Source organism: Eulemur rufifrons, chromosome 17 (assembly GCF_041146395.1).
Source record: "Eulemur rufifrons isolate Redbay chromosome 17, OSU_ERuf_1, whole genome shotgun sequence".
Taxonomy (NCBI): domain Eukaryota; kingdom Metazoa; phylum Chordata; class Mammalia; order Primates; family Lemuridae; genus Eulemur; species Eulemur rufifrons.
In genome coordinates, this window is record NC_090999.1 from 581,764 (window position 1) to 596,172 (window position 14,409).

General features: G+C 62.2%; 1 protein-coding gene across 2 annotated transcripts in view; it reads right to left on the reverse strand.

Moving 5' to 3' along the window:
- Window positions 1-1,443: 1,443 nt before the first annotated feature.
- AHRR (aryl hydrocarbon receptor repressor) overlaps window positions 1,444-14,409 on the reverse strand; it is a 55,058-nt gene continuing 42,092 nt past the window's right edge. The window contains exons 5-10 of one of the 2 annotated variants that reach the window (XM_069492748.1): window positions 14,163-14,292; window positions 13,345-13,481; window positions 10,862-11,052; window positions 7,414-7,475; window positions 7,076-7,217; window positions 1,444-6,178 (exon numbers count right to left, since the gene is read on the reverse strand). In XM_069492748.1, the coding sequence (XP_069348849.1) occupies window positions 5,179-6,178; window positions 7,076-7,217; window positions 7,414-7,475; window positions 10,862-11,052; window positions 13,345-13,481; window positions 14,163-14,292 (1,662 nt within the window). In that variant the 3' untranslated portion in view covers window positions 1,444-5,178. The remainder of the gene's footprint in view (window positions 6,179-7,075; window positions 7,218-7,413; window positions 7,476-10,861; window positions 11,053-13,344; window positions 13,482-14,162; window positions 14,293-14,409) is intronic. The other variant, XM_069492747.1, reaches the window with a different exon arrangement.

The following is a 14,409-nucleotide window of genomic DNA, read 5'->3' on the forward strand; positions in this document are numbered from 1 at the left end:
GGTGAGAGCAGGTAGGGGCCGGGCGGGGGCAGGGGTGAGAGCAGGTAGGGGCCGGGCGGGGGCAGGGGTGAGAGCAGGTAGGGGCCGGGCGGGGCAGGGGTGAGAGCAGGTAGGGGCCGGGCCGGGACAGGGGTGAGAGCAGGTAGGGGCCGGGCCGGGACAGGGGTGAGAGCAGGTAGGGGCCGGGCCGGGACAGGGGTGAGAGCAGGTAGGGGCCGGGCCGGGGCAGGGGTGAGAGCAGGTAGGGGCCGGGCCGGGGCAGGGGTGAGAGCAGGTAGGGGCCGGGCCGGGGCAGGGGTGAGAGCAGGTAGGGGCCGGGCCGGGGCAGGGGTGAGAGCAGGTAGGGGCCGGGCCGGGGCAGGGGTGAGAGCAGGTAGGGGCTGGGCCGGGGCAGGGGTGAGAGCAGGTAGGGGCTGGGCCGGGGCAGGGGTGAGAGCAGGTAGGGGCTGGGGCTGGGGGAGGCTGTGAGTCCTGCCTCTCAGGGGCTGGTTTTTACACCCAGGCAGGACAGAGGATGAAGCTCAGGCTCCCAGCAGGTGGGGCACAGACTAAGATCCTGCACACGCCTGGATGCTCCAAGGGGTGCAGCCTCAGTGAAAGGGGGGGACTGGAAAAACAAACCAGAAAACCCTGGAGGCCTGAGGATGACCAGGAGGCTTGCCTGGCTCTGTCAGGGCCCTCGGGCTGGGGAGGCACCAGAGAACCCACAGCTCAGGTCTGCACTTCGCCTGGGTTTCGTCCTTCCTCCTCATCTCTCCCAGGAGCAGACTCGAGAGGGAGGGAGGGGAAAAGCACGAAAGCGTCCGAAATCCTGGCCTTGTTCTGGGAGGACAGAAGTCCTGATTAGCTCCAGCTCCGACTGTTAATGGGCCACTAAAGAAACAGAAACAGAATTGCAGCCTCTGAAGGAAGAGAGGCTACACGTGCACCCAGAGACGGCTCCTGCCGCGACGCAGGAAGACGAAGCAAGGCTTGGTGAGGTAAAGCCGTGAGTCCCAGCCCCACACCTGCCTCAGCGGGGGCCAGACCAGGGTGGAAGAGTCACGTGACGGAGTGGAAATGAGGCAGGGGGTGGGGTGGGGAGGGGTAGGGGAGGAGAATGGGATGGGCAAAGGCGGGGCCACAGGGACACCAGCTTGGTTAGCCCAGCAGATGGGGGCTGGCCTGGTCTCCCCTGGGAGGACACGGGAGTCTCAGGGCAGCAACCAGGACGGCACCGGGACAGGGTTGGTTGGGGACAGTGTCCTGCAGGTTGCGGAGGAGGCCTGGCCAGGGCTGCCCTCACTGCCACAGGGGCAGATTTGGGCTCCTTGGGCCACAGGAGGGGACTCTGCGCAGGCGATGACCCCTGCCCCATCCCCTTCGCCCATCACCCACTTGGTGCACTCAGCCCTGCCTTCCTCGCCCCTTCCAGGACAGGTTGGGCCTGGGTGTCCTGAGAGCACCCAGGCAGGTCCCCACCCTCCGTGAGACGGGCCACAGCAGGGACTTCCTCCTCCATGAAACTTCTGGCTCTAGAGAGTCTTTTAAACTTTTATTACTGCCTTTTAAACTTTTATTACTACTGTTTAGGGGTGGAGGCCTACCTTAGAATGCAAATTAAGATATACATGTAAAGCAAATAAAGTGACTTCATTTGGAAAATCAAGATGTTTCCATTTATACTAAACACATGTTAGCATCTCATGTATTTTACATCAATATTGCAAATTTCATAGAAACGACAGTATAAGAAATGTATGTGAGAGCTCTTTGGAAAGGCACTGAGAAACTAGTGGAGTTACATTTATAGTGCATCAGTTTTAAAAATTCAACAAGTTGGTCTACATATTGAAAACTTTTTTCTGTAGAAACTGCAAAAATATAATTTGTGTTTATCTCCCTTCCATCCCATTCCCACATTGTATTTTATTGTAACACTCTTTCAGCCATACAGGCAAAAGCCACATGCAAAAGAAAACCATAAACCTGTAATTATACTAATAATGACATTTTAGAGCCCAAATTACCACATCTGCACCTTGTACATTCCATCATCGTCTACCCCACACGATGTTTCAGGAGGGTCATGGTCATAAAATAACAGAAGTGCTGATGCAGGGGTTTTGGTGCCAAGGAAGGAACCGGGGACACAGTGCTGGCCCGAGCGCTCACGGGCCGCAGCCGGAGGGGACGCGAGACCGGCAGTGTCGATGCCAGACACTGAGCTCGGCCTCCGCAAAGCACAGCCTGTCGGTGTGGTGCCTGTCACCCCAAGGGGGCGTGGATGGGGCACATCTGAGGGTCTGGGGTGAAGAGCAGGATGCTGTGGAGTGGGCTTGGGGCAGAGGCCACTGTCCCTGCTTCCCAGGACCCCAGCTCTCCCTTGGTGGCATTCAGCTGGCTACAGCTGGCAGCTACGCAAGGACGTCTCTGGGTGCATCTCCTGGGTCTGGTGTTTTCCCCAGTTACAGCCATGGGTTCCAGGACACTGGAGGCATGTCACACACGTGCCTGTCTATGGCTGAGACAGGAAGAGCCGGGGCCACTCTCAGGGACGCAGGTGGCGCTTCAGCTGAGGGAGATGCTGAGGGCCAAGCTCCAGGATGCAGGGAGGCCAAGAGCGGCACACGTTGCTCGGCTTTTCTGGAAGGACGCTGCGGGTCTGATTAGTAAAGAGGACCTTCGTGGTCAGGAGCTGAGCACTTGGTTAGAACAGGAAGGAAGGGGGAAGATTCTGAAATTAGATCCTGTGTCTTAAGGACAAAATCCATAAATGCCCAGAGAGCAAAGGTCTGCCGTGGTCGGCATGGGAACTGGTAAAGGCGGGACTCTGCACCAGCGCGGGCGAGAGTGGGAAGCAGGTGGCTGGTCCCCTCGGGTGGCTGGTTCCTGTGGGAGGCGAGTCCCCTCGGGTGGCTGGTCCCCAGGAGGCTGGCCCTTGGGTGACTCTGCTGCCATCATGACTTCAGGCATCAGGTAGAGGAGCGAATGGCAATGGAAGTGGAAGCCTTTGGCAGCTCTCATGCCCGTGACAGCACAGCACCAAGGTCACCTTGGAAAGGCCCCCGTGGGCTCAGCGGGGATGGAACAACCACTGGGTGGACCTTGGGGGTCACAGGAGGCCACAAATGACCACTCTGGACCCTGGGCTTGGGTGATGGTCCCTTCTCTTCGGTTCTGGGAGATCCTCCGCCCCATCCTTGCCCCATGGGTGACTCGTCCCAAGAACAAGGCAGCTGAGGGGCACAGCACTCCTGGGTGTGTCTAAGTGCACAGATGACCCAGTCCTGCCAGCTGAACCTGAATGTTGACATAGCAAATGTGCATTTAGCAAATGGCTTCAGCGTTGAACCAGGGGCTGAACCCTGGCACCCCGAAGCCGTAGGCAATGGAGAGAAAAAGTCCACGCTGAAGGCAGAACGTGCTGGGTGGCAGAGTGGTGACTCCCTCGCCTAGTGGGCTCCTACCACTCCTGAGACTCCCAAGTGGAGGTGACTTTAGGGGAAGATGCCCTTGTCCCTGAGGAGGAGGGTCTGTCCACCCCAGCACAGGGAGGCCAGCTGCAGCGGGATCCCAGAGTGTGTTGCTGCTGTGGCTTCCTCCTGCTCAGTGGTGGTTTTTTTTTTTTTTTTTTTGAGACAGAGTCTCGCTCTGTTGCCCAGGCTAGAGTGAGTGCTGTGGCGTCAGCCTAGCTCACAGCAACCTCAGACTCCTGGGCTCAAGGGATCCTCCTGCTTCAGCATCCCGAGTAGCTGGGACTACAGGCATGCACCACCATGCCCAGCTAATTTTTTCTATATAGATTTTTAGCTGTCCATATAATTTCTTTCTATTTTTAGTAGAGACGGGGTCTCGCTCTTGCTCAGGCTGGTCTCGAACTCCTGAGCTCAAACGATCCAGTGGCTTCGGCCTCCTGGAGTGCTGGGATGACAGGCTCAGTGGTGGTTTTTATACCCTGCTGTTACGCCCTGGGCTGCCTTGCACTGACCAGGGGTCGCCCTCCGGCCTGAGCCGCACAGTCAGCTCTGTGTTATCTTTGGATGGACTGCGGTGACCTTCATTTTCTGATGTGTGCCTTTGTAACCAAATTTCCTACAGTCAGAATGTATCACCTTTAAAAATTTTTTTTAAATGCTACCTGTCCTGTCTCCAATGATTCTTCCTGGAATGGTGGCCGGAATCCTCATCTGAAGACACTGTACAGACGGAAAGTAAGACAGACAACTCGGTTTCCTGTTCCTTGCTCTACGCCTCTGAACTGAGACGACGTGAACTTTGTCTTACATGACGTGCAGGAGATGGTTTAGCTGGAGCCGTGTTCAGAGGCACACCAAGGACACCAGAGAGAGTTCCAGAAGGAGCAGGATGTTAGCCGGCCACTTTCCACGCCAGGTCTGGCCGCAGACCCCGTCCCTGCCCTGCGCAGCACCTGCCCTGGGTGTGGTCAAGTGCAGGACGCAGCCCTGCCACTCTCTTCGCCTGAGACTTCGGGTTCCTTCCGGGGAGGGGCCCATGGTCACCTCTGCTCAGAGAGTTACAGTCTAGGTTCCTGCCACCGCCCTCCGCGTTGCCCTCCACCACGCTGGGGACCCCGGCTGCACGGCGCAGGCTGGAGCTGGGGTGGGCTCCGCAGGGCTGAGCTGGAACCTCGCTGGAAACCTCTGCTCACTGGACGTGTGGCAGTGGCCAGGTGCTCCCCGGCCCCCGCCATGCTGACGCAGCCACCGTCGGCCACTTTCTTAGACACTGTGGCTCCTCAGAGAGAGAATACTGTGGTGCTTGGATGGACGTAAGGCCAGTTTGCATGTAGGAGCTTCCACATGGGTTATGACATTCAGAATACGCTATTACATGTGCTGGGCACACGGAATAAGGACCGCCCTGGTGCAGCTCTGCAAAGACTGTTCCTTTCAAAGGCTCCAGCTAGCCCGGTGTGGTGGCTGCTCCTGCAGTCCCAGCTGCTCGGGAGGCTGAGGCAGGAGGATCCCTGGAAGCCAGGGGTCTGAGGTTTCAGTGAGCTATGATCACGCCACTGCACTCATGCCTGGGCAACAAAGTGAGACCTTGTGTCGTTGAAAAAGTACAAAATAAAACGAAAAGGGCTCGGGGCAGGCACTGCCACCCAAGTGCCGCGGCGGCACAGGCAGAGAGTGGCTCTGAGAGAGGACGGTGGCTGGTTGTGGCAAAGCCGCAGTGCTACGGCAGGAAAGAGCACTCGGGGGCTCTGGGCGGGACGGGGGGCACCAAGGCACCTTTGGGGAACACCCCGGGCACCGCCCCCTGGCCGTGAGTGGCCCACGGGGGCGAGTCCAGGGGCTCGCGCTTGACCACGCGGGCGGCCCCAGCAGCCCTGCAGGGGCAGCCCGGAGCGGGGGGCTGGTGCACACAGAGGGGGCGGGGAGGGCCCTGCGGGGGCAGGGGGTGCGCGTGCTCCAGGCAGGCGCAGGGCGCGGGGTAGCAGGGGACCGGCTCCCCGCTGAGCCTGGCAGGGGCCCTGCAGTGCCCCAGGTGCGGTGTGTACACCTGGTACCTGGGCCCCGGCTCCGTTTTCAGGTGCGTCCTGGTAGGGAGAGTGGCCAGATGAGGTTTGGCCACGTCACCCGCCCCCAGCCACGCCGGGCTGGGCACGTAGCCATCTGCTGCGTCCTCTGACCCACAGTCCTTCTCCGTCTTGATGGGCACAGCCGGTGGCAAGGCCGGAACGCACGGGCCGCCCGGGGGCATCTGCAGCGCCCCGGCCTCGTAGGAGCAGCCCCCCGCTGGAAAGCGCTGCGCCCCAGGCTGAGGGGGCCGGTTCTCCAGGCTCCCCGCGGGGTAGAGGCCGGGCAGGGGGCGCTCGCGGACGTCCCGCCAGGGCCGGCTCCCCCGGCTGGAGCACGCACCGAGCGGCCCGCTGGGCGCCGGAGGGGCGGGCGCGCTTCCGGGTGTGGCCACGCCCCCCGCCCGGGCCACGCCCCGCGCGCCGGGGTAGGGCGGGCCGCAGCCGCGGGGGGCGGGGCGCACGGAGAACAGGTGGCTCTTGGGGGTCGGCAGCCTCGGCCTCACACCGCCACCCTCCCCGTGCTTTCCTGCCGCCCAGTCCGGGCACCTCGCGGGTCCCAGCAGCTCACAGTGGCCGTGGTGGGTGCGTGTCTCCCGCGGGCCCCTCGCTCCAGAGGAGCCGGCCGGCCTCTCCTGCTCCCCCTCGTCCCTGTCCCTGCGGAGAAAAGGTGCGCTTAGACAGCAGTGGGGGACGCTGGGTCCCCCTCTTGGGTGAGGCCGGCAGGATACCGGCCAGGTCTGCAAGGCCACCACGGGCCAGGTCCCACGCCACCTGGCCCTCTTAACCCACCCGGTGGCCCTGGGAGGCCAGCGCCAGCCCCTCCGTGTGTGCCCTTTACTCCCGTGGCCCCTAGGGGTCAGACGGGGGGGGGGGGTGGTCTGGGTGGGGGAGGAAGTGGCCTGCTGCCCCTCCCCCTTGCAGGGAGGTGTCTCTGTGAGGCCTGTGCCACCAGCACAGCATCCCCACACGGGTCCCTGCTAGCGCTGGCAGGGTGCAAACAGCCCGCCTGAGCCACCAAGCAGGGACAGCATCTCCTGCAGCGCCTGTGGCCAGCCTCTGTTGCTGAGCAGCACAGCGCCACGTGGCACCAGGACTGGCACTTGCACGATGAGGAGGAAGGGACTAGAAGGCGCAGGAGCCTGCAGGCTCAGCTGGGGGGGGCAGGAGGGCCCAGGGGTGGGGGAGAGGGGGGAGGGGGGAAGGGAGGGTTGCAGCAGAGGTGAGGGCAGGATGGGGACAAATGACCCAGGGTCCAGGCGACAGGTAAGAGCGAGTCCCAACGTCCTGGCATCTTGGCGGAGCCCACGGGGCATCCTCCACCCCAGTCCCTCCCTGGGCTCTCCTCCCTGGTGTGAGCTCTCGGGGACACGTGTGACTCCAGCCCGGGACCTGCTGGGACATCTCTGCAGAGCGAGGCGAGTGGTTGGGCTGGCGGCTGGGGCAGTGTGGAGGCCACCTCCGGTCTCCTCTTTGTCCTCGAAGCCCCGGCTTTGGCCGTGCAGTGACCTGGCAGGGTCGGGGCAGGGAGGCAGGCAGCCCGGCACCACTTACCCTCCGGGCACCCTGGGGTGGAGGACGAGCTTGGGGGCCCCCCCGAGGCACAGGCAGGGGGTGCTGGCGGGAACGCGGGCCCAGCGGCCGGCCTCCGTCTGTGTCCTGAACACCAGCACGCTGCTTTCTCCGTGACTTCTCCCTGTGGGATTTAGGGAGCTGCGGCCCACGGAGTGGCCCCCGGACGGCAGCCGTGCTGCTCTGGGCACGAGGTGAGCTGAGGCTCCAGAAAGGGTTTCGTGGAACACACAGGTTTCCACAGGGCAGGCCGAGCTCCCTGAGGGGCAAAACACCCCCACCCGTCGGGAAAAGCTGAGACAGAGAATTGCAACAAGTACCTGCTAGGTAGTTGGGTTTTCCGTGCGGCTCTGATTCACACAGACTCATGGCAGCTTTTACTCTGTGAAAGCAAAGAACACATAGGTGACATACATGTAGGTGGCAGAGATTACCAGTCACGGGTGTCACTGTCAGGCCTGAGCGGTGAAGCAGAAACAGCGGCTCACATTGCTTAATTCTTTACAGCTCGTGAAGTCTTTTCCCAGTGACAGATTTGCGGACAGTACTGAGCCCTGTCAGTCCTCGGGCCGACAGAGCTGGGAACTGCCTTCGGAAAGTGTCTACAGAGCACGATTTAGAGCTGTGTTTCCCCCCGGGAGGCCAGAGTGAAAATACAGTCGGTGGTTGCGATTTGCGGTAGTTGTGTTCCGTGACGTCGCCACAAAACCGGATGGGCGAACATGGAGCCCTGCTGGGCTCTGCTGCCTTTATTTTCCAAAGGACAAACGTCCAGTGACCTGCCCGGTGCTGCCGACAGCAGCCGCCAGAGCTGGGGTTCGAGTCCCCGCTGGCTGGGCCGCCTGGCCCTGGGCATCTGCGGAGAGCTCGTCCGCCGTCACCGCCCGGGACGCGGCCACGACTGGGCGTGAGGCACAGCACGACCGATTTGGGGCTTACGAGTGAGTTTCCTGATGCAGGAGCAGGCACAGAGGGGACAGGGGCAGACACAGGGTCCCGTCGGTGGCGGTGCAGGGAGGACCCACCCACGCCCGGGCTCTGCGGCTGCACCTCGGCTGGCCTTGGGGCAGTGTCAGGGCAGCGCGGTGAGAATTCCAAGAAACCCGTGGGCCGGGGAGTCAGCATTCTCAGCCTGACCAGTGTTCCTCCCCTTCTGAGTTTTAACAATATTGTGTACCGTGGTGTCTACTTATTGCTCCACCTTGCACGCCTCCCTCTCTGGGCCTCACAGAGCCTCCAGGTCTGGGTGTCCCGGCCGCAGGAGCAATGGCGGTGACCCGGCGACCCCACGGCTGGTCCCCTCTGGGCACCGGCAGGAAGCCGCACTTCCCCGCACGGCGCCAGGGCGGCACGGCCACTCTGCAGGCCCAGCGGGGAGGACGGCCACGGCCACAGGATTGTCCCTTTATTGAGCTGTTGGGGCCGGAAAAACACTCAGAAAAGAGAAAGCTCACTGCGTGCGTCTGGGTTATAAAAACTCCAGCCAAAGTGGCGGCAGAGCATGTTTCTGCGTGCGCGTGGCAGCCGGGCCTGCCCTGCCCCAAGCCTGCCGTGACCGCTGGGCTTGCCACCTGTCTCACTTTCCCCCTGTCCCTTGGTGTTCTGCTTTTCCTCCCTTGTATGTTATATGTTTGTCCTTTAAAATAAAAGGTACATGAATTTAGTCTTAAATGTGCGCTGCCGTCGGCAGCAGTCGGGCACGCGTGGGCCCCAGAGCACCGGGCAGGGCTCCCGGCCCTCAGGCAGCAGAGCCCGGAGCCCAGCGGTGCCGCAGCTTGTGCCGCGCCCAGGCCGGAGGCCCGAGACGGGGCAGGAACGAGCACAGCCACGCAGAGAACCAACGCGCAGAACAAAAGCCTTCGTGCAGTGGCTGCTGCCCGCAGACGTCCTAACGGTGGGAACGCAGCGTCGTGGGTGCCCAAGGGGGACGGAAGCCCCGCCCGTGGCAGGCAGAGCTGCCGGGCTGGGAAGGCGGCCGGGCCTGCAGGGAGACGCCTCCTGGGCACGTCTGCACTCCGGGCCAGCCCTCGCCAGCCCCACAGGCCCCCGAGAGAGGCCGGGGTGCCCGCCGCATACTGCACACCTGGGTGCCGGCGGGGGTGGGACAGGGGCCTCCCAGCACCCCTGGGAGCCGACAGGCAGGGTGGGCTGAGTGGAGGGTCCTGCCGCCTGTGGTGCCCCCACGGCTGCGAGCACTTAGACCTGGGCCCAGAGGGCACACTGGCCAGACTGCAGATGGCGAGAAGGACACAGGCGCCGGACCCCGGCCAGGGCCACCAGGGCTGACTCTGGAAGGATGGAACTCGTACTAACGGAAGTTAGGGACAGAATAAAAAGCCAACCCACAAGCGCAGCACAGGCCACACGTGTCCTGGTAGCACGTGAGTGCCACGGCAGGTGGCCCGTGCAGGCAGAGCCTCAGAACAGGGACAGGGAGGGCCTCGCCGGTCTCACCGCTCTGCTAGGACAGCGTCCCGGGCAGTGTGCACGTGCCCAGGACAATCGCCTGGAGGGGGCGTGCCTGCTAAGGCACCCTGCACCGTGGTCCTGCGAACTGGGGAAACACTAACGGAGACTCAGGCCGGACACGTGGACTCCCCAGGAGTGACCGCCGGCTGCCAGAGCCAGGCCCACAGGGCCCAGACGGAGCCACCCGTAGCCACTGGGCCTGGGTGCGGCACAGAGGGGCCGAGAACGGAGCCACAGAGCGAGGCCAGGCTCCGCCCCACCGTCGGGGCCCTGAGGGCGCAGGCCCCGGGGGACAGCCCTGCCTGGGTGCTCAGATCCCCAGGCCAGCGCCCCTCGGGCTCGGCTCTGGGCAGGAGGCGGCACCAGGTGTAGCTACACCTCGGCTCGGGGACGCAGAGCGCTGAGAAACGGCCGGCCCTGCGGCCCTCCCCACGGCGGCTCCTCTGCGGGCCCAGCCAGGAAGCTGCTCCAGTTTGATGCAAAATCACGCTGAGAACCTGCCCTGCACGCGGGTTCTCCGTTCCAGGCCGTGTCAGTCCCGGCCGGGGCAGCCCCGCGGCCGGTGAGCCGGGCTGGGGTCCGGTGCGGAAGCCCCCTCTGGCTGTGGCTCGACTGAGACAGTCAAGAGACAAAGGTGTGTGCTGGGGACTCGGGGGTCTTCAGACAAACTGCCCCGTACTGGGGACAGGGGAGGGTCTTGCACCGCCCGTGGGGCAGACGAAAGTCAGATCCCGACAGTGCTCCGCCCGCCCAGTGCCAGGTCTCTCTCACAAGGGGTCTTTCCAGCTGTGGGAAAACGCGGTTTCTACACGACAACATTTTAAATTGCTCCCAAGAGACTGAGACGAAACTCAGACTTCACCCCTCCCAGCAGCTGTAGGCGTGAAGCGCCCAGGACACTCGGTCCTTCTGGTCGGCGGCACCGGGACCAGGGCCCGGCAGGAGGGCAGCTGTGCCCCGCAGCCGCCGCCCCGTGTCTCTCCCAGCCGGAGCCGCCTCCGCATGGCCGTGGACGGACCCTGTGACGGGAGACCTGGAAGGGCAGGGGCTGCGGCGCTGACCCCACCCCACGGGACGCAAGGACCATTCAGGAACCAACCGACACAGGCAGCGCCTGGTGCCGCCATTTGCGAATGCGACTGAGAAGCTCTTTCTCTGACCGTGGCCGCCGGCACAGGGCTCCCCGTGGAGACACCAAGTGTCCCATCTGTCACCCGCTGCGAGCGCAGGCGGACGACACGGGACACACGCCAGGGCGGGGTGGGGGCGTCTGTCGGCCCGTGAGGGCGAGTCACTCACTGTGCGTCCGCGGCGTCTGCCCTGTGCTTCGCCCTCAGACACGAGCTCTTCACCCTCGTCTCCGCCAGGGCGGGCAGGAGCACCGGCACCGCCACGCAGAACAGGGACAGCCGGGGGGGCAGGGCTGTTCCCGACGGCGCCTTCTTCTTCTGCCCGAACAGGAACTTGAGCTTCCCCTGGAACTGCATGGTCTGGCCGCGCAGAGACGGAGAGGAAGGCGGTTCACAAAGCGCACGGCGCCGTGGCCACACACGCAGAATGCGGTGCGTGAGAGCGGCTCACGGTCGCGGGGCGGAGGCGTGTTGGGAAACACGGAGACACCAGCTGCCCTGGCCTGCGGGACCACCCAGACCCAGGGGGACCCCCGGCACCGTGCCAGGGTTTCTCCGGTGGCCCCATGAGAGCCTTCAGTGGACAAGCATGTTCTCCTGTGTGCTCTGGTGGGTGCACGCGTGTGTGCTGCCCGCACAGGGGGCCGTGGAGACGCCTCTGCCTGGCCGGTCACCGGCCCGCGGCTGAGCCGACATCCAACCCCCTGGGAGGAATATTCTGGGGGAGGTTGTCTGAGGATGATTTCAGCCTTGACACTCCACTGCTCACCCATCCTTCCCGCACTCATGACGACAGAACTTAGGGACAACTTTACTCTATTTATCCAGAATGTACAGCGTGCATTAAAAAGCCAGCAAGAGGCCGGGCGAGGTGGCTCACACCTGTAATCCTAGCACTCTGGGAGGCCGAGGCGGGTGGATCGCTCAAGGTCAGGAGTTCGAGACCAGCCTGAGCAAGAGCGAGACCCCGTCTCTACTAAAAATAGAAAAAAATTATATGGACAACTAAAAATATATATATAGAAAAATTAGCCGGGCATAGTGGTGCATGCCTGTAGTCCCAGCTACTCGGGAGGCTGAGGCAGGAGGATCGCTTGAGCCCAGGAGTTGGAGGTTGCTGTGAGCGAGGCTGACGCCACGGCACTCACTCTAGCCTGGGCAACAGAGTGAGACTCTGTCTCAAAAAAAAAAAAGAAAAAGCCAGCAAGAAACCTAGGAGTTGGTGATAACAGAAAATAAAAGATCTGTCTATAAATTAAAGGCGGGTGTATAACTGAGTTGGTTAACAAGAGCCGCCAGGACATCCACCCTGCACTTCCGTCTTACATCCATCCCCCACCCGCCCACCTCCGTCCTCCTGCCTGTCCACCTGTCCCTCCATCCAACCCCCATCCCCCCCACCATCCTCCCATCCATCCCCCCACCCGCCCACCTCCGTCTTCCTGCCTGTCCATCTGTCCCTCCATCCAACCTCCATCCCCCCCACCATCCTCCCATCCGTCCCTCCACCCCGCAGTCCGGCCACCCGTGGGTTTAGAGACATCAGCAGACCCTGGGAGCACCGTGGTCCACCAGCCAGGCAGGTGGCAGGAGGAGTCTGGGCAGTGGTGTGCTGGGACGGGGTGAACATGCAGCTCCCCAGGGGAAGAAAACCCCTGATTTGTAGGATTCACCAATTCCTTTGGTGTAAATATTCCCATTGTGGCTGACTTAAATCAACCAAATCTCAAAATTCCTGAAATGGTAATAATCAGTTCTGCAAGCGGCACAAGGCAGCTCCGAGTCACCCGCCAGCCATCAGGACAGACGGGTGTCGGGTGGCCGCCACAGTCCCCGCCAACGCGGAGACAAGCCTGGGAGGTCAGGCAGGGCCACCGTGTGTCCACGCACCGGGCTCCTTTGCAGTGGTGTGGATTAAGCCATTTTAATGCAAAATGTAAGCAGACACTTATTTTTATATACCTTGTAACATTTTAGCTTCTACCTAACTTCTCTGGCTTGTTTCCTCTATTCAGTTTTTTGTTCTACAGTTTCATTTTCAACTATATTCCAATCTCTCCTTGATTGAATAATAAAGTCCTTCTAATTTTGTGTCACCTGGAAATAAGAGTTTTTAATTATCTAGGCATTGGTTCTATAATTTAAAAAAAATCAACAACGTTCCTGTTTTTTTTTTTTTTGAACAGGGTCTCACTTTGTCCCCTGGGCTGGAGTGCTGTGGTGTCATCACAGCCCACTGCAGCCTCAAACTCCTGGGCTCCAGTGATCCTCCTGCCTCAGCCTCCCGAGTAGCTGGGACTACAGGCACCACCACACCCAGCTAAGTTTTCTATTTTTAGTAGAGATGAGGTCTCGCTCTTGCTCAGGCTGGTCTCGAACTCCTGAGCTCAAGTGATCCTCCGGCGTCGGCCTCCCAGGGTGCCAGGATCACAGGAGTGAGCCTCCGCGCCCGGCCTCTGACTGAGTCTTAAACAAAGGTGCAACTGACCCCGGATGGAACCTGCTGCAGTTTCAAACACACCATCTGCCCATCTGGCCTGCCGCGGCAGGTCCCAGGCTTCTCCTCTCCCGCCGCCTGCCCAGCCTGTGTCCCTCCCTCCAGGGGACGGCACCCATGTCAGGGAGCCCCGCCCACGAGACCCTCGCACTCACCAGGAAGCCCGAGGTGCTGTCCAGCAGGCAGCGCACACGGCAGATGAAGCAGCGGGTCAGGAAGGCGGCGAACTCGGCGGGGGAGCCCGCAGCCCCCTCCTGGGCCCCCAGCAGCCTGCGCAGGACGGCGTCCTCACCTGCCACACCCAGAGGCACACCCTGGTCACCACGCGTGCACAGCACAGCTGCAGTCACGCCAGCCCCTCCCCGAGCCCCACCCCGCAGACTCCGCTCCACCAAATTCCGCCTTCTCCGTCCCTTGCCTTTAAAAACGTGTTTAGCACAGACGCGTCTCACTGTGCTGTTCAGTTTTGCCTGTTTTCTATAAACGGGACGGCACGCGGGCACCTGGGGCTTGCTTTCTGCCATCGTGCTGCGGCCTGAGGTTACTTGGGACATGTGTGGTGACGTGTGAGAGGGCCGGGGAGCTGGCCTCTGCACGGGACCCCCAAAGACGCCATCTCTCCAGGCCCAGTGCTCCTGTGCCTCTGAGCCCCTCGCGCCCTGGGGCCCACCGAGGAGTGTGAGGCCCCTGGAGGCCACACAGACTTGGCGGGGGCGGGGCTGTGAGCCAGCGTGCAGGGCGCCTTGTGTGCAAAGGGCCACCAACTCTCAGAAGCAACCGGGGGTGCAGACGCACTCAGCAGCCGCCCACAGAGCCGGGGTGCAGAGGTCGGGGCGTGGGGACGAGGTCTCCAGAGACGGGTGCGGCCCAACGCCAAGCCGGCAGGGAGGAGGGGAAGCAGCCAGGCACACGCACACGTTCTCCGCAGCAGCAGCGTGTTCGCAGCAGGGACTGCGGGTGCCGGCTGGCCCACCTGTGTCCGAGCGCGGGGGCTGCCCGCACTCCGCCTGCGGGGGGTCCATGGCCCAGTGGAGCTGCCGGCGGAAGTCCTGGCGGTCGTCCACGTGGATGTAGTCGTAGACGTTCTGGTGCATCACGTCCGTCTGGAAGATCGCAACAGGGTTACTGCGGCCTTACGCTAATGAATGTGCACACACATCCCGACGATCAGTAACTGCAAACAGGGCCATTCCATCTGTCAAGGCAGGTCACATCCAGGA